At 42.4% G+C, this 19,730-nt stretch overlaps 1 protein-coding gene across 1 annotated transcript; it reads right to left on the bottom strand.

Annotated features, from left to right (window-relative positions):
- Positions 1-4,364: 4,364 nt before the first annotated feature.
- On the bottom strand, positions 4,365-11,927 carry CBLN1 (cerebellin 1 precursor). The gene is made up of 3 exons (XM_058155291.1): positions 11,670-11,927; positions 10,774-10,893; positions 4,365-4,562 (listed from the first exon to the last, which is right to left on the bottom strand). Exons 1-3 carry the CDS (start codon positions 11,922-11,924, stop codon positions 4,365-4,367), a joined length of 573 nt encoding a protein of 190 aa, XP_058011274.1. The 5' UTR covers positions 11,925-11,927.
- Between the last annotated feature and the right edge of the window lie 7,803 nt (positions 11,928-19,730).

Below are 19,730 nucleotides of genomic sequence, written 5' to 3'. Positions count from 1 at the left end.
AATGACTGGGTTTGCACCATTGCATTAAGCTAAATTATAGTTGATTAGTCTGTGATTTTATATATGGTGTAAACAACCCCCTAGTACAAATTTAATTCTTTGTTATTGCTGAATAACAGTCGGTTACAGCTTTGTTATTGCCTTTCCTTTTCATGCAACAATAGATACCCTACTCAACAGCTTAGAGACTATTGCCGTATTATACAACGTGATGAGATTCTCAGAGTCTTTGTTTCAACTGCATAAGGGAAAGTTTTGAACCCTCTCAACAAACTTCAGAAGGCAAAGCCTTCACCGTGCATTAAGTATTTTGGCATAAAGCTGCCCGGTGTGCAGAAAAGAAAAAGTAGAATTATTATCTTTTCTAAACATGCTCTCCTAGCTTTTGCACCTGTCCTGTAACACTTAAAACTGAGCATCTTTCATCTTTTAGGGCTTGAAAAGTTTAGCTGCTGTTAAAATCGGTGTAGTAGTCTCATGTTAGCATGAATAAACACAATTGTGGTAGGAATTAGCAATTCAAGCAGTGAGAAATGTTTAGGAGTGGGGAATTAGAATAGAGCTGGAAGGGACCTCGGAGGGCTTCTAGTCAAACCTTCTGCTCAGGTAGGAAACCTTATATCATCCCAGACAAGTGGCTATCCAGTCTCTTCTTAAAAACCTCCAGTGATGGACCAGCCACAACTTCTGAAGGCAAGCTGTTCCACTGGTTAATTGGCCGCACTGTTAGGAAATTTCTCCTTAGTTTTAGGTTGCTTCTCTCCTTGATTAGTTTCCATCCATTGTTTCTTGTCTTGGCCTTCTGGTGCTTTGGAAAATAAGTGGACCTATAAGGAAGAATCTACAGCTCTTCTTTCTTTGTTCACAGGGTTCACCCAACTATCTCAGATACAGGCCTGTGAACAAATTATTCATAAACCAAACATCATCATTATCACCATGTACCATCATCTAAAGTAGAACTGAAGTCTAGGTAACATTGCATGCATGTTAGTTGCAGTGATGCTGAAAAAGAAAACTTTGTAATCATGGTTAACGCTTTTACTTTTCCTACTGAGATGACACAAGACCCAGTAAGTTGCCTAAGAAATCAGGATACAAAGCAAAATGAACATCATTCTTTGAATCAGGAACTTGAATTACAACATTTATTTTCTGCTTTGGAAGAAACGGACCAGCTCTCCCAGCAGTTTAAAACTCTATTCCTCAGTTTGGGAAGACTTCCAAATAGTGGGTTGACACCCAAACCCATTGAGCCACCAGATGAAGGAGAAGATACCAAGAAAGGAGAATATTTGTAGCCTAGGGTTGAAATGAGGGGTCCATGGTGCTCTCTGAATTTGATGGGGGGTTTTTTTTGCAGATGTTTCATTACCCAAACTAGGTAACACCAGGAAGGGGAGGAGGAGGAGAAGGAGAAGAGAAGGAAAAGGAGATGGAGATGGAGAAGGAGAAGGAGAAAGAAAGAGAAAGAGAAAGAGAAAGAGAAAGAAGAGGAGGAGGAGGAGAGGAGGAGGAGGAGGAGGAGGAGGAGAAGGAGGAGAAGAAGGAGAAGAGAAGGAAAAGGAGATGGAGAAGGAGAAGGAGAAAGAGAGGAGGAGAAGGAGATGGAAAAGGAGAAGGAGAAGGAGAAGAGGAGGAGAAGAGAAGGAGAAGGAGAAGAAGGAGAAGAGAAGGAAAAGGAGATGGAGATGGAGAAGGAGAAGGATAGGAGGAGAAGGAGAAGGAGATGGAAAAGAAGAAGGAGGAGAAGAAGAGGAGGAGAAAGAGGAGAAGGAAAAGGAGAAGAAGGAGAAGAGAAGGAAAAGGAGATGGAGAAGTAGAAGGAGGAGGAGAGAAGGAGAAGGAGAAGGAGAAGGAGAAGGAGAAGGAGAAGGAGAAGAAACATCTCTCGGGGCCTGAATTCTTTGAAGTACCAGAAGTCATCTGAGCAAGCAATCAACCCGTCCAAACTACACGCCATTCAGGAGCAGGCAAATTGCAAAAACACACATAGAAATAAGACATTTCAGGCGGGAGACCACAGCTGTCACGGTTATTTGTCTGCAATTCTGGTCCACTCAAAAAGATTTCTCAGTAGAAGGGGCTTGTCATCCCTCCATCCACCCACCCACTTCCCATTCTCGAGTCTGTTTGCGAAGGGAGCTATTAACAAAGACACTTCTTCTCGCCTAACAAAAGGGAGGGTGACAGCAAGCATTAAAAAAAATAACATTGCTTATTAAGCTAGAATTAACTGCCCTCTTAGGAGCCAATTAAAGTTGTTCTTGGAACCCAGGGTTTCTTGAGCAAGGGAAGGCAGACAGGATAGAAAAACCCATTCTATTTTAACTATATAGCAGCCATTGCCCATCTCACGGCTGGTGCAAACCGACATTGGCAGTTTCGCGTCCGGCGGTTATTTTTGATTTATCGAGGAATAATTCCGTCTCAAGGGCTGATCTGTATCCTTCAGGCAACAAAACAGTAGAGTACAGTAGGAAGGAGAGTCAGGTCTATTTATTTCTCCGTCTCTTCCCCACTCCTCCAAGAGGTTGGTTAGTTAGTTAGTTAGTTTATTTATTTATTTATTCCACCAGTTTTTTTGTTATTTCACATTATGATTTGAATACAATCCAAAGTGTTTTATCTTAACTGCACCTTGATAATAATAATAATAATAAAAGTAGTTATTTTCTCTAGAGTGCTGCAAAATTATAGCATTTACATCTTTTGAGATACTTTAAACAAAAATAATACTAGCAATTAATGAACACTAGCATTTCAGGTCTATGGCGGAAGGGTTCCCTTGTTCTGTTTTGTTTTTTTTCTCTTTAATTTCATTTTAATAAGACAGCTGTAGAAAATGGGATTTGACGGAGAGATTATATGCTATAATACAGGATACAGAGGGCAAATTTGTCAGCTGTGACCGTTTAAGGGAAGAAACGGGTCGCTCTCCTCCTCATCTTCCTCCCATTTCACGACTTAATCAGCCTAGAGATGTTTACAAATTGAAAATACAGTCTCAAAAATTGATCAGTGGTCTCACCCCACACCCGTTCCGTTCTTGAAAAACACCACATAAAATAATGGGAAGAGACAGAACAAAGTCAGAGATCAATTACAGTTACACGGAAGTCTTTACGCTGCTAATCCTTGAACTTTTGTTTCATTCACAGTCTTTCCAAGAAGCTGGAGTTTTGTCACGGATGGAGTTCTTGGGCTGGATCTTCTGGACACCCAACAGGCACCCGGTGGCCTCCTTGCTTATATATTCATTTATTCTGGCCTCTTGTAGTTTCTTTCTTGTCATTTTATTTTTCTTTCTAGGTTTGGCTACAATTGCATTAACCGGGCCAGGTTTCTCAGGTAAGGGGAAGAAAAGAAAAGGGAAAAAAACCCCAATGAAATGAAAAGGCCATTAAAAGAGGTAAAATGGTCAATAATTACAATTTGTCTTTTGAGGTGAATCAGGAAACATTTAATCTATTTGATAGTCACAATTTGTCTTTCGAGGTGAACTAGGAAAAGTTTAGTCTATTTTCTGTAGCTGAGCTACACGTTTACTAGAGGGAGGGAGAAAGAACCAACCAAAACATCAAGCAGTTAGTAAACTTAGTTCCAATTTCCAATAGGGGCAGACTTGTTAATGTATTTTAACCTACATTATAGTGACATACATACATAAATACATGCGTGTGTATATATGCATGTGTGTGCACTCGTGCACATGTATTCTTGTCTGCTTGCTAGCATTCATTTGCATGACGTTTCTTACCATGGCACCATATATTCAAAAATATTGTTTTTTTCTTTAAAGTTAAACTCAGGGAGAGAGTAAAAAATATGTATACATATACATATATATATATATACTGTAGATAGATATAGGTATAGATAGATAGGTGGAATGGTTAAAAACAAGCCCAGATTCGTTGTACGAGAGTTGTGTAAAGTAAATCAATAAACAATTAAACAAAAAAAAAAACCCTGAGGAAGTGGGAAGGTTGCAAAGGTGCAAAAGACACACTGCAAGTGAGGAATCGATGGCTACAACATCACCAGATAAATGTAGAGGACAGTAGTACTGTTTGCAAAGAAAAGAGAGCGGCGATATTGAAAGTTGTCCACGGCGAGCATCTCCTGACAGCTGTCCGTCTTGTTAGATCTCGGGATCTTCCAAGCACAAAAACCTTAGTCACGAGTTTTAAACTGCTGCGATAGGGTAGATCTTATCCAGGTGTGCGCAGTTTCCGAGTTCCTTCAGTTCAGGGGGTTGGAAGCGGTAAGCCAATCTCAAGCTTACTACTGGCTGAATTGTCCCCTGCTTCTTCTTCTTCTTCCTCCTCCTCCTCCACCTCCTCCTTCAGTCAGCGAGTCATTTAAAGAGGAAAAACTAGAAATCCTGAGAAAGTGGAATACTTCCAGCCCCCCATCAAATTTCCTCGCTCCAGTTTTAAATAGGCGCGGTCTCCTTTCTCCATCTGGATCAAGACCCCGTTGCTGGCAGCTTCTCGTGTGACGTCTTGATCCCCGGCAAAGGCGGAAATCACCGGCCACCCGTTCAGCATTAAGCTCACCTGGAAGCAAAGGCAGAAGACAAGCCCACCACCCCCATCAATGAAAGGAAAAAGGGAAAACAAAGGAAGTCTTTACCGAACAGGCTGAAGGCATGCATGGAGCTGGGAGGGGATGCTTCTAACTAAAAGCATCCAGGAAAAGAGCCTCCCTACCCAACCACCCATGGAGTCTTCATTGTATGCTGTTAACTGCTCCTTCAGTTATGAATGTTGCAGCCAGGGCACAGGAAAGAATAGAAGTACAGCCTGCTACCAGTTTACTCATAAGCCAGTCCTCCTTAGGTTCAAAAGGTAGCAGGGCTGCAGACGTGGGAACCGTGTAGGTAGACCTGCCCTTTCAGCAATTATACAAACCAAAAACAGTTGCATCATTCATCTTTGCTAAATTCATGCTTATGGAAACATGCACTTTGATGAGTCTGTCAAGTTAGGAACGCAAGAGGAAACTCGCAGGATAAAGATCGTGAACATCAGCAGAAAAAACAAAAGAATGTAAGAAGAAGAGGCACAGCTGGCTTAAGAGGTTTGGGATTTTGGACAGCATCAAAATGTCCTTCTCTGTAGTTTTTAGAAATGAATGTCAGACATAATTACCCTTCCTTCCTTCCTTCCTTCCTTCCTTCCTTCCTTCCTTCCTTCCTTCCTTCCTTCCTTCCTTCCTTCCTTCCTTCCTTCATCAATCATCAATCATCTCTCTCTCTCTCTCTCTCTTATCTATCCATCTATCTCTATCTTTTTCTCTATCTCTCACTTTTATGTGTCTATTTTCTCTCTCTCTTGTCTCTCTCTCTCATCTATTCAACTCTCTCTCTCTCTCTCTCTCTCTCATGTCTCTTATGTCTCAATCTCTATCTATCTATCTATCTATCTATCTATCTATCTATCTATCTATCTATCTATCTATCTATCATCTATCTATCATTATTTCTGCTGCCAAATCAAATTTATTTGCAATAACGAAAGATCCAAGAGTATAAAGATTTTTTGGGGGGCTTTAGCCCTACTGTAATTACCTTTCAAAGCCCCTTTAACACTACTGTAATTACCTTTTTAAGCCCCAGCTTCTCCACTCATTCTTGTATGGGGTTATAGACAATCAAATAAGAAGAGAGAAAAAAAATGTAGATCTGATTGTTTTAGGGATCTCTAGAAGAAGAAATAATGAGGTCATGTAAGTGCTATGAGCAGTGGGCTCAAAGTTGACCCCTCAAATTTGATGCATGTGGATCACAACTGAGAATCCAACATGGAATAGAGTTGGCCACTACTCTGTATTGTAAGATAATCTTTTTCTTTCTGGAAATCTGGGTGCTTTGTCTCCCATGCTGAATCTTCAGATGTGAGACAAGGAAAATACCCTAATAGTCATTTTCTGGACAGTGTCTATGAGGTCAAGGAGTGGGGATGGGGACACTTAGTTTTTGTGGGCCAGCAAAAATGCTGAAACCTTGATAAAGGCAACGTGGCCCAACAGAGATGACAGCGTTCTTCCTGAGCAATGTTAGAAACTCAGCATTTTGCATACATCCAGAGCACAACCAGACACGACCAGTAATTAAAAAATCCCAATAATACAATTTTCCTTCTTCTCATGTCATTCTTTCTGCGCTTCCTTAAAATCCGCTCCCCTCTTTCTACACATATGTGCACAGTCCTTAAGTTATAAACAAAAGGTAGGCAAAGGCTTAATAAAATAGAGATAGATAGATAGATAGGATAGATAGATACGAGACAGAGAGAGAGAGAGAGAGAGAGAGAGAGATACAGTAGATAGATAGGTAGATAGATACAATAGATAGATACGATAGATAGATAGATAGATAGATAGATAGATAGATGATAGATAGATAGATAGATAGATAGATAGGATAGATAGATATAGATAGATAGATAGATAGATAGATAGATAGATAGATAGATATAGATAGATGAATAGATAGATGAGATACGATAGATAGATAGATAGATAGATAGATAGATAGATAGATAGATAGATAGATAGATAGATAGATAGATAGATAGATAGATAGATAGATAGATAGATACGAGAGAGAGAGATACAGTAGATAGATAGATATAGATTAGATAGATAGATAGATAAGATAGATAGATAGAGATTAGATAGATAGATAGATAGACAGAGATAGATAGATAGATAGATAGATAGATAGATAGATAGATAGATAGATAGATAGATACAGTAGATAGATAGACAGACAGACAGATAGATAACAGTAGATTTAAATAAGGCGATTCATCCCCCCCCTTTTTTTTTTACATTTTAAGTCAATCAAGGAGACTGTGATAAAAAGGGAAAAGGAATTGGCCCTGGATGTAGAAATCTCTAGCCTTTTTGGAAGAACTGAGCTATGGCTTCCTAAAGCAGAAATCAACCCCAATATACAGAAATGTATATCAAAGAAATATACATTTGTACCTTTTGGGTAGCAAAAAGAAAGAAATTGTTATTTATGGTGCAGCCAGGCTGCACACTTCGGTTTAAATCTCACTCAGTTTAGCAGGATGATTTCTGAGCAAACCTATGCAAGGACTAGGCACTTTACCCGTCCATTTTCAGGTATGTGGTTTCACCTTCAAATTTAGAGTTTATAGAGAAAGAAAAAGGCTCTACCTCAAAGATTCAGGAAGCCCCACTGTGACCAGGAGACAATCAATGAATCTAAATTCTCCATAGTTCAAGATTCCAAATAGATTAATTTCCATTTTTCTGTGGGGGTGTGCAGTTGAAAGTAAAGGAGTTCCAGAGTTATTGGGAGGCATATACTTAGATTAGATTAATATAGATCAGGGGGTCTGTGAACTAGCACCAGTTCGCAGTAGGCCAGCAACTGGGCCATGCAAACCAGCGAAGCCCCAGCCACGGATGCAGGCAGCATGCAAAACCACGCCCTCTCCAGTCCGCGGAAAACCTTTTCTCTATGGAATTGGTCCCTGGTACCCCAAAGGTTGGGGGCTACTGTTATAGATGATATGATATGATTAGATTAGATTAGAAGATTAGATATTAGATTAGATTAGATTGGAAGATTAGATATGATTAGATTAGGAGATGTTAGTTGAGGTTCTTGAGATGGTCCTATCACACCAACCAACCCAACTTACATTTTCACAATCCACTCACTTGGTTACAAAATTAACCCATGGACGGATAGGATAGGATAGGATAGGATAGGATAGGATAGGATAGGGTAGGGTAGGGTAGGGTAGGGTAGGGTAGGGTAGGGTAGGGTAGGGTAGGGTAGGGTAGAGTAGAGTAGAGTAGAGTAGAGTAGAGTAGATATAATTAGATTAGGAGATGTTGGTTGAGGGTCTTGAGATGGTCCTATCACACCAACCAACCCAACTTACATTTTCACAATCCATTCACTGGGTTACAGAATTAACCCATGGAGGGATAGGATGCACTGAAGCATATAAATTAACTCATCAGGCTGAATTCTTGTAAAATGCTAATCTCACCTCACCAAGGAGAAACCAGAGTGAGAACTAAAGAAAACCCAGGTTAAAACTGGCTCAGGTTTGCACGTTACGCATTCAACCACCGATCCATGTGAACACAGCGCTGCTGATCTTTTCTCACTTCGAAGAACGCGACTTTTAATTAGGACCCAATTATACAGACAAAAAGCTGAAGGGTTGGGGAATATGCTGTTTATGCTATTGTACCAGCAGCAAATTCTGAGGGACCCTAGCATTATCTCTGTGGCTGAGAGATTCAGGTTTTGTTGGTGACAGTTCCAACTTTCTTCGCAAAATGATAATTGGATGCAAGCCAGGCTTAAAAACCTCACTACCACGTTTTCCCCTCTTCAAGGGGTTTGTGCGTTTTGCTTAGTAAAGAGTTTTTAAAAACTTGAATAGTATTTTGCAGCATTTTCTATTGGTCTAAAAAAAGCAACACTTTCATGAAACATGGTTTCCACCGAGAAGATAGCTTTTCCCCAGTCATTTGTCTGACAGTCCATAAAGGGAGAAAGAGTGGGTTAGAAAAGCTATAAGTAACTCCCTAGAAAGGGTGTTTCTGATCCTTTTTACAACAAGGAAACTACAGGTCTAAACACAATGCTTATACCCCCTATGAGGACAGCAGACAATGGATGAGAGAGCCATGGATGTATTGATGACAAGAAATAGGATTGTGACTATTGAATGACAAATGCATCACCAAACACAGTTTGCACAAATTGGAAACGTGCTTGTCTCCGAGATAAAATTCAATCACGCCAGGCAACCATTCTCTACCTAGAATTCGAGCGTATGTTTATGTATTCTGCAGTGCAAGAGACTTTCGAAAATAAAACCTGAACTTCAGCTCATTGAAATGAATCCAGCTTACTTCTAAGTAGACCTGCCTGGGGCTCATGGTTTTAGTTCACACTTAGCTTTAAAAATGATTTCCTTCCTTTTATGTCCACGTACCGGATTTACAGTAGCAACGTATTTTATGCTTTTTGTGAATACAACTTCATCTCACTTAATTCAACTTAATTTCTTCCTAAGAGAAAATTTAAAGGAATGTTAAGGAGAAGAGGAGAGGAGAGGAGAGGAGAGGAGAGGAGAGAAGAGAAGAGAAGAGAAGAGAAGAGAAGAGAAGAGAAGAGAAGAGAAGAGAAGAGAAGAAAAATTGCAATCTGCATATTAGTAAGGGAGCACATTCTGCCTCATTATTAAAGATGTGTTCTTGGAAGAAAATCCAACTTTATAGAGTAGGAAGCTTTTTTTAAAGTACCAGTAAATGCCCGGCTTATATCACAAAATACTGGAGGCATGAAGACCTTAAACGGAAAGGAGAAAAAAATCGGCACTATTTTTCCTATAAATCAGAAAGGCTCAATTTAGGGAGGGTAGCTTTTGGCAACGGTTTTCAGAACCAGAATGGTGGGAAGCGAGACAACGACCTAGCTGAGGAACCAGACAGGTTTATGAACAATGATAAATAATAGGGTGGCTCATTATTCATTTCATTTTTACTGCAGCCAGTAAAAGAGCTGGGGCATGAAAGGAGCTGTTTTTAAGAAAGCTTTAAAATCAAGAGTAGGATTAAACTTCAGCCTTCAAGGGCCCAGCGCACTTTCTTCACCTTTGCATTATTCTTGGCCAGGTACATAAGAAAATATATTGTATGAGTATATATTGTTCTATCATCTATCTCTATCTATCTATCTATCTATCTGTCTGTCTGTCTGTCTGTCTGTCTGTCTGTCTGTCTATCTATCTATCTATCTATCTATCATCTCTCTCTCATAACTCTCTCTCTCTCATATCTCTCTCTCATCTCTCTTTATCTATCTATATCTATCTATCTATCTATCTATCTATCTATCTATCTATCTATCTATCTATCTATCATCTATCATAACTCTCTCTCTCTCATATCTCTCTCTCATCTCTCTTTATCTATCTATCTATCTATCTATCTCTATCTATCTCATCTCTCTCTCATCTATCTATCTATCTATCTATCTATCTATCTATCTATCTCCCTCCCTCCCTCCCTCCCTCCCTCCCTCTCTCTCTCTCTCTCTCTCTCCTCTCTCATCTCTCTCTCATCTATCTATCTGTCTGTCTGTCTGTCCATCTGTCTGTCTGTCTATCTATCATCTCTCTCTCCCTCCCTCCCTCTCTAAATCTGTATTTGTATGTATACACATTACTCCCATAAATCTTGCCCATATAGTATAATTCTGCAATGAAAAACCCAGTCAACTATCTCCACCCTGATTTACACAGACCTGAATTTCAAAATCCACAAAGCAACCCCAACACACACACACACACATACACACACACACATGCAAGAATGGGTATTCCATACCAGCAAATGAACAACTATCTTTTACTGGATGGCTTCTGGCACAAGATTAATGCACTGAGCAGATGATGGATACGACACACACTCACTTATGCCTCGACACCAAAACAGACACACAAAAATGTGCGTGCGCGCACACACACACCTCCTTGCAGAGAGCTTCAACATTTATTGTGCAGTCCTGGAGCTAGGCAAGTGGACTCGGAAAGACACTTAGCTTAATTCATGGGTGCCAGCTCCTCACCCGACCTCACAGGTGAGTTGAAAACAGTTGGTTCCTCTCATTCATTCATTCATTTGCATAAATTGCTTTCCCACCCAGGGTAAAAAAAAAAAGAGGAAAGTCCAAGTTCCATTGAAGAAGCCATGCAGTCTCACCTGGATGGTCTGCCTGTTGTACACCTTGACCACGTGGAAATTAAAGCTGTAGATGCCCTTTCGGGGAGCGATGAAAGTGCTGCGTTCCGAGTCAAAGTTGAGCCCAATGTTGACCAGCACCTACGGGATGGAGGGGAGAAACAGAGAATGGGGTAAAGAAAGAGAAAAGGTGGGGAATATTGTCCAGGGGAGGATTAGCCTGGCTAGATGGCTCGGTGGGCTAAGACACTGAGAGCTTGTCGATCAGAAAGGTTGGGGCAGTTTGGCGGTTTGAATCCCTAGTTACAGGTCTCCTGTGTGAGCAGGGGGTTGAACTAGATGACCTCCAAGGCCCCTTCCAATTCTGTTACTGTTGCTGTTAAAGCTTTCCTTAAAGATCATTTCTCTCCAACCATCCAGCTTTCTTTCCTTCTCCTTCCATTGGGAGCTGTCCACTCTGAAGGCGAAACTCTCTTCCCTGAACATACATTACCACTGGGCTAAATGACCCTCTCCAGGTTCAGGGCTGCTCCGCCCCAACATAGGTCCATAAATCCTGATGCTTGGGATGGAGAGGTTTTGTAGTCCCAGCCAGGAGGAGGAAGCCAGATTGCCTCTCCTGGAACTTGACCGGAAATTTGACTTCATGGCTGAGGACTGACTACCCGGTCTGTCCCCACAACCCTCTAATCTCGGGGTGTCTCCTGGAGAACTAAAAGTAGGGGCAGAAGGCGGCAGAGAGGAGGAAAGAGTCCTCTGAAGGCATCTTCCCCCTTCCATCTTCTATTCCTAAGTGCGCCCTCCCCTCTCCCACCCCCCTAAAACACTCCTCCCCGCTTCCCCCCTCTCCCCGACACCCCCACCCTCCTTAAATCCCCCCCTTCCCGGATTCGGTGGGGGGTTTTTTGGTGTCCTACCTGGTCGAAGTAAATGATCATGGTGCGGTTGCTCATCTCCGACGGCTCGTGGTTGGTGCTGCGGATGGCCGAGAAGGCCACCTTGGCGCTGCCCGACCGGACCGAGATGCCCAGCGCCGTGCCGGTGGGATCGGAAGCCGGGTTGGAGTCACAGACCACCAGACACTTGCCCTCCAGGATGATGGGTTCCGTCTCGTTCTGCCCCATCACCACGCCGGCTAGCCAAGCCAGGCTCAGCAGCTCCAGGGCCAGCATCGCGCCAACGCCGCGCTTTTCGCCTTTCTGCTTGGCTCGTCCCCGCGGCTTGGCCGGCTTCTCCGACGGGGCGGACGGGCGGGCGGGCGGGCTTGGTGGCTGGCTGACCCCCGCTGCTCTCCCCTTGCCCTGCCCTGCCCTGCCCTTCTCGGTTGCTGCGCTGCCCCGGGCTCGCCTCTTAGTCCGCCCGCACGGCCCGCGACGCCCCTCGAGGTGCGGAGAGCAGCGCCCGCGGGCCCCGACAAGGCGCAAGCGGAGCGCTCCGATGCATAGTGCAGGGAAGGGGAAAGCGGGAGCTGCGAGCCAGCGAGCCGGTCAGCAAGAGGAGCAAAGCCAAGCGGAGGTGGGTGGAGAGGGACGGGACCCAGCCGCTGCCCGCCTGCCCGCTGTTGCCTTCCGACGGCGTCCACCAGCCTTGCCCTGTTGGCTGCGCTCGCTGCCTGCCTGCCTGTTTGCTTGCCTGCCCGCCCGCCTGGCTGGCTGGCTGGCTCTCTGCCGCAGCTCTGGCCCGACCGCTCCCCACCGCCCGACCGAGCACACAAAAGCCGCCGCGGCGCGCCTCTCCCCACCTTGCCTCTCCCCCGCCAACCCCAGCCCTTCGTCAGCGACGGCCCCGCCCGCGCCCAATGGGCAGCCGGCGCGCTCGCGGCCAGCCAATGGGGTCCCCGTCCGTCGCCGGGCCCCCCTACTCACCCACCCTCTCCCCGACGGGGGAGGCTTTTTGTGCGTCCTGCGATTTAGGTGGTGGAGAGAGAGAGAGCCAGGTGGAGAGGAGGAGAAGCGAGGAGGCGCAGCGGTGTGGCGGCCGGACGGTCGGGGCGCCCGGACGCGATCTCGCCCACGCCGGCCCAAAGGGGGGCCCGGGCTGGGGGTGGTGGTGGCGGCCGTGTCTTCTGTGGGGCCGTCTCAGGTAAGGTGGGGAGCGGAGACGGAGGGGAGCAAAGAAAGGGAGATCCTGAAGCCAGCCTTTTGGGTCCCTGCGCGCTTTTGGATAGGAGCGGGTTGGGGTGATGGAGGAGGAAGGGATGCTGCGCTGGTCTCTTTGAGAAGGATCGGAGCTTCCGCGCAGCTTCCTCTTAGGTTGGGGTGGGGGGGCAGAAGGGATGCGCGCTCAGGAAACAGCATCCTATACTTGGGATGGCGGTCGCCTGGGTGGCAGAGTGGGGCGGGGGAGACTATCTCCGAGGTCCCTCGACGATGGACAAGTTCAGATGTCCGGAGTAACATAGCTGAGCGAGAAGGAAGTGGGGGTGAAAAAGGAAGAGTGGGAATGGGTTGAAAGTCTTGAGCTGAGGAGAGAATTGAGGGGTTCGCTTTTGGGTTTGGTGAGATAGGAAGTGGGGAGGGGTCTGTTTGCTTTTTTTTTTTTTTTTGAGTGCTTCATCCTGTCGGCAGCTTGAAGTTCAGAACCGAGGTCAACTTTGAGCCTGGGTTCCAAAGTTGATCTGAGATAGGAATGGATCACGGAAGAGGGAAGGGAATATAAAGGATGGGATGATATAATGTATAGGATGTAGCTGGGCCAGCTCTGTCTAATGCAAAAAAAGAGAGAGAGATCTTCCTTAAAGGATGCAGTCTTGAGGAATGAGGCCGAGAGATATGAATGCTCGGATGCGATCACTAGAAACTATCCTAGAACAATCACTTCAAGTGATGTGACGTCATTGTTAAAGATTTATACAGGTGACACTTGTGCATTAAAAGAATAGATAGAGACACAGGTGCTCCTTTGTCCAAGCTACCTATTGAAAGGATTACAGCCAGATTTGTATTATTAGTAGATTCATGAAAGCCTTACCTGATATTCCAGCCATCGAGTGATGAATGGGTCCAGAAATACCCCTGAAAAAAAATCAGCCAGTTGCATAGTCAGATTTTATTCATCTTTGCTAACTATATCAATATGCAGAAGAAGGAGCCATAAGGTAAACCCAGGTTTGAGTTTAACCCTGATATAACGTCATACAGATGTAGGGCAGGATGGGAGGGGGAAGATTAATTCTGGAACTGTTGGGAGCTCATTTACACTGAACTTTATTCACAATTTTGCCCGCCACACTGCAACTCATCAGTATATTTGAGAGGGCCATGGGTTTCTTGACATCATCATATCCAGATCTCTACGTTCTTGACTTGACATTACTTTATATAAAGACTTTGAGAGTTACTCATAACAAGCATCACAACAAGAGTCACTGAAGCAGTAGGCATGAGTTTAAATGGGCTCCAGAGGATGGTAGAGGACAGGAAGGCCTGGAGGAATGTTGTCCATGGGGTCGCGATGGGTCGGACACGACTTTGCAACTAACAACAACAACATAACAAGCATGCATTGGATTGCACGGGTACATGAAAAATCCCAGCCACGTTGAGCTATGGTGGAGCAGCCAAAGTAAATTCTGTTTAAGCGTTGTAATGGATCCTCCTTCAGTGTGAAACTCCAAAGTAAACAACTTCATCTTTTGATCTCTTGTTCTCGCTTGCTGAGAGAGGGGGGGAAAAAACACATTAAAAAGCCAATAATTATTTGAGAACTAGGACTTTCTGGTTCTAGAATTTCTGGAACTTTCTCTCCACCCGGAAGGTGGAGAAAAGAAAGTTAGGTGTATGTTTCTTTTCATGAGAAAGTGGTGAGCGACTCTACGGCTGTATAAAGAAAAGAGAATGGAGTCAGTGTCCTTCTTAAAAGAAATAAGAGACCTGAACATGGTTGAAATCTACAATTTCTTTTTCATTTATGGAGTGAAGGACATTGTTTATCAGCATGCCAGGAAGTCAGTCTGAGTGGTCGAAGAAAATTCCCAAGTTTGAGTAAGGGTTCCTGAGTTGTAAAGGCTTCAGAACTTGCCCAATGAAGATTATGGATGCTCAAATAGCTATGAAATATTTGGGCAGGAGGAGGAAAAAAACCAGAAGAAGAAAGAGGAAAGGAGTGGTGCATTCAGAACAAGATCATGCTCCATTGTCGTGTTTTGTTAAATATTTTGTTTTTTTAAGATCTGCTGTGAAGTGATTAAAGATGAAAATATAGAAACTATTAGAGATTGGTTAAAAGTTTTAGAAAATGAAAGGAGGAACAAAGAAATTATTGAAAAATTAGGGTTAAGCTGGTTTGAAAAAATACAGATAGAAAAATGGACAAAAAAATTAAGGGAAAACTATTCGATAAATAGATGTGAAACTGAATTTGAATATTTAGTATCTCGGATTATGAAAGATGAAATTGGGCTAAAGGGACTCGTTAGCAGGGTTTATAAGATTATAAACTCTGATGAAAAACTACAAAGAGTGATGAGGACAAATTGGGAAAAAGATCTTAATATTGAAATACCAGAGTCAGATTGGAATGTGAATTGGAATAGTAGAATTATGAGGACTTTATCTATAAGGATTAAAGAGCATAATTACAAAGTTGTTTGGAAATGGTATTTGACTCCAGTAAGATTGTCACAAATGGATAAAAAAATTAGTAAAAAATGTTGGAGATGTGATATGGAATTGGGGACTTATGAACATATGTGGTATAAATGTGATAAGGTTAAAAAGTTTTGGCAACAATTGGAGAAAATGATATTTGAAATGATGGGGAAAGTAATAACATTGAGAGTGGAAACTATATTATTGTTGGTAATTAAGGAAATAGAATTAACAAAATATGAAAAAGAATTGATTAGAATTATGATTATAATAGGTAGAATTATAATAGCTAGATATTGGAAACTAGATGTGATTTTTAGAATAGAAGAGTGGAATTCTGAAATGCGGAAATTAGCTTTAAATGATAAAATGACATGTGATATTAAAATTAGAAGTGGTGTGTATAAAGAAGATATTTTCTGGAAGATTTGGAAACCGTTCGTGGACTATGCGCTTGGAAAATTGGACGCCTCGGTACCTGTACCTCGAGAACGTGGATTTTCGCAATCATGAGGACATATCCGAAGACCCAAATCTTCCTTTTTTTATGTATAGCACAAGGGTGGAATAATGTATTTTCTTTTCTGTTTGTAATGTTAGAAAAAAGTAATAAAAAAAAAATCTGCTGTTGAATGTCAATGGAGATTCTCAATCACCCAGATCACAGTTGTCCCAAAAATGCTTTTTCCAAGACGCAATTGGATTTTCTTGGTTTTCTTTTTTCGTTTTCTTGAAGCTTCTTCAGAACCAGAAGAAGCTTCTGGGGTGAGAAGCGAAATGTTTTCAAGGGGAAAAAAAACAAAACAAAAACAAAGCAAGAAAGCCCACTTTGCCTTTTGGGGAAACAATACCTTTGGGACATCAGCTGTTGAACCGTTGTTCAAATCCCTAGTACAGGCCTCCTGCGTGAGCAGGGGGTCGAACTAGATGACCTCCAAGGTCCCTTCTAACTCTGTTACTGTTACTGAACTGTCGGAATGGAACCATTGAAGCCATGCCTCTGGCAGTGGGGTGACTGAGGTTCCAAAAATAAACAGGTATCAAATGTTTGTACATAGGAAAGGAGGTGATATTTTCAGTAAAGCCAAATTGCGGGGGTGGGGGGGAACTGTTGCAAATTGTGTTTGAATGCAGAGAGGGGGGGCTTAAAAGTGGCTAAGCAATGTGGAGATGAAAGAACAAGAGACGGGTAATGGCTTAGAAGTAAGCTGACATGGAGACGATTCCCCATTCCAATTTCATGATATTTGCAGCTAGGGCTAGAGAAAAATAATAATAATACCCTGCCTTAAACCCCTGGGGATCATCTGCCATTCAAGATTAACTACGAAGGTGGGGTTAAACCACCACCGTTGGTCTCGCATGCAAAGGATCGCTCCAAAAACTAGACGACTTACCTGTTGAGGATGCCGAAGACCTGGAAACCTCATCCCTTTATAACTAGCCTTAAATGAGATAGACGGCTGCGTAATTACTAAGACATCTCACTTGATTTCACCAAGGTATTTTTAAGCCAACATCAGTTCGGCAGAGTTTCCAAATAAATGTGCAGATGCTTGCAGGCTCACAGTGCAGCCCTGGGAATAATTACCTAGGGATAAGTCTCGTAATATGCAAAAAGATGAGTCTTGGGTAAATAAGGCTGCATTCCCAATCAGCATTCATTTTTCTCTTAACGTTCCTTCCATAGTACGAATAAGCATTCGTACTTTGTATTCGTACAAGCATTTTGTAGAATACAGGCAAGCCTCAACTTGTGGCCACAATGGAACCCCAGATTTCTGTTGCTAAGCGGGACAGTTGCCCCATTTTACGACCCTCTTGGCAACCTATGATAAGTCAGTCACTGCCGTTGTTAAGTCAGTAACCCGGTTGTTAAGTGAATCTGGCTTCCCCGTGGACTTTGCTTGTCGCGAAAGGGGATGACATGATCCAACCGTCATCAATGCGAGTCAGTTGAATATGAATGAATGAATGAATGAATGAATGAATGAATGAATATTTTAATTTGTATACCGCCCTTCTCCCGAAGGACTCAGGGCGGTGAACAGGCAGATAAAATATAGATACACACAATAGTTAAAAACATCCCTTAAAAAACTAATTTAAATTTGCCCAAATGTTAAAATAACATACTCCCCCATAAAATTACAAAACTTTAAAAACCCATCAAATTCAATTAAAATTTAAAGGTAAAAATCAAGCTAGTCCAGCCATACGAAATAAATAAGTTTTGCCAAGTGTTTGAATTTGCCAAGTGTTTGAATTTTGATCACATTTCCATGGGGATGCCACCATGGTCGTAAGTGTGAAAAACGGTCATAAGTCACTTTTTTTTTCCAGTGCCGTTGTCACTTTGAAGGGTCACTAAACAAACTGTTGTAAGTCGGGAAGTACTTGGACACCGTGAACATCAAAAAGAAAAGAAAAAAACCCTACTCCCTTCTAGCACTGAGGATGTTGCCTAGTTGGGTGATGAAATGTCTCAGAGAGCACAAGAACCCCACAGTTAGAATAGAATTTATAGAATAGAATAGAATTTTTTATTGGCCAAATGTGATTGGACACACAAGGAATTTGTCTTGGTGCATATGCTCCCAGTGTACATAAAAGAAAAGATACGTTCATCAAGGTACAACATTTACAACACAATTGATGGTCAATATATCAATATAAATCATAAGGATTGCCAGCAACAAGTTATAGTCATACAGTCATAAGTGGAAAGAGATTGGTGATGGGAACTATGAAACGATTAATAGTAGTGCAGATTCAGTAAATAGTCTGACAGTGTTGAGGGAATTATTTGTTTAGCAGAGTGATGGCCTTCGGGAAAAAACTGTTCTTGTGTCTAGTTGTTCTGGTGTGCAGTGCTCTATAGCGTCGTTTTGAGGGTAGGAGTTGAAACAGTTTATGTCCAGGATGCTAGGGATCTGCAAATATTTTCACGGCCCTCTTCTTGATTCGTGCAGTATACAGGTCCTCAATGGAAGGCAGGTTGGTAGCCATTATTTTTTCTGCAGTTCTAATTATCCTCTGAAGTCTGTGTTTTTCTTGTTGGGTTGCAGAACCGAACCAGACAGTTATAGAGGTGCAAATGACAGACTCAATAATTCAGTTCAACCCTGAGTTACAAATCTTCTGTCGATAAATAGTCTCTCTCAAAAAATGGGTTGGTGTGGGTGTGGCTAACAAGAACACCCCCTAATCAAAGTGAAATTGGATAAGTTTGCTCCCTACCATCACTCCTATTCTTCAGGAATGATCTCTACCACCACAGCACATCTCAAGCGTGTTTTCTAAGTAAGGCAGGTGATTTCCAAACTAAGATGGGAAAAAAAAAAGGGAGAACCATGGCTACCGTTCATTTTTTGTTGCTGTTCTAGGAGTGCTTATAGGATCCACGTAGGATGCTAAAAGCTTGTATTTTGCATTCAGCAGGCCTGCATCCCAATTTATGTTTTTCAGCGGGGTTTTTAATTAAGAGGCTGAAATAAAAATAGATCCACGCAGAGCAGAATAGCAGAGTTGGAAGGGACCTTGGCGGTCTTCTAGTTCAACCCCCTACTCAAGCAGGAAAGCCTGTACCATTTCAGACAAATGGTTGTCCAATCTCTGCTTAAAAGCCTTCACTGATGGAGCATCTACAGCTTCTGTTCCACTGATTAATTGTTCTAACTGACAGGAAATTTCTCCTTACTTCTAAGTTGCTTCTTTCCTTGGTTAGTTTCCATCCATTGCTTCTTGTCCTGCCCTCAGGTGCTTTGGAGAATAGCTTGATTCTCTCTTCTTTGTTTTTTCCCGTTTTCCCCCCGAACGCCATCACTGTTGCTAAACAAATAATTTCCTCAAACTGTCGAACTATTCACTAAGGCTGCATTGCTATTACTATTAGACTTCTCACGTTTTCTATCACCCATCTCCTCCCACCTATGACTGCATGACTGTAACTTTGTTGCTTGTATCCTCACAATTTATATGGATATTGATTGTTTCCTGATTGCTTAGTTGTACCCTATGACTATCATTAAGTGTTGTACCTTATGATTCTTGATGAATGTATCTTTTCTTTTATGTACACTGAGAGCCTATGCACCAAAGACAAATTCCTTATGTGTCCGATCACACTTGGCCAATATAAAGAATTCTGTTCTGTTCTGTTCTGTTCTGTTCTATTCTACATTCCAATATTCTACTCTACTCTACTCTACTCTACTCTACTCTACTCTACTCTACTCTACTCTACTCTACTCTACTCTACTCTATTCTATTCTATTCTATTCTATTCTATTCTATTCTATTCTATTCTATTCCACATCCTATTCTCTATTCTCTATATTCTATTCTATTCTATTCCATTCCGTTCTATTCTCTATTCTATTCTCTATT

The sequence above is a fragment of the Ahaetulla prasina genome, chromosome 12 (assembly GCF_028640845.1).
Source record: "Ahaetulla prasina isolate Xishuangbanna chromosome 12, ASM2864084v1, whole genome shotgun sequence".
NCBI lineage: Eukaryota > Metazoa > Chordata > Lepidosauria > Squamata > Colubridae > Ahaetulla > Ahaetulla prasina.
The sequence above is the reverse complement of the archived record's forward strand: the minus strand, read 5'-3'. Positions and strand labels throughout refer to the sequence as shown.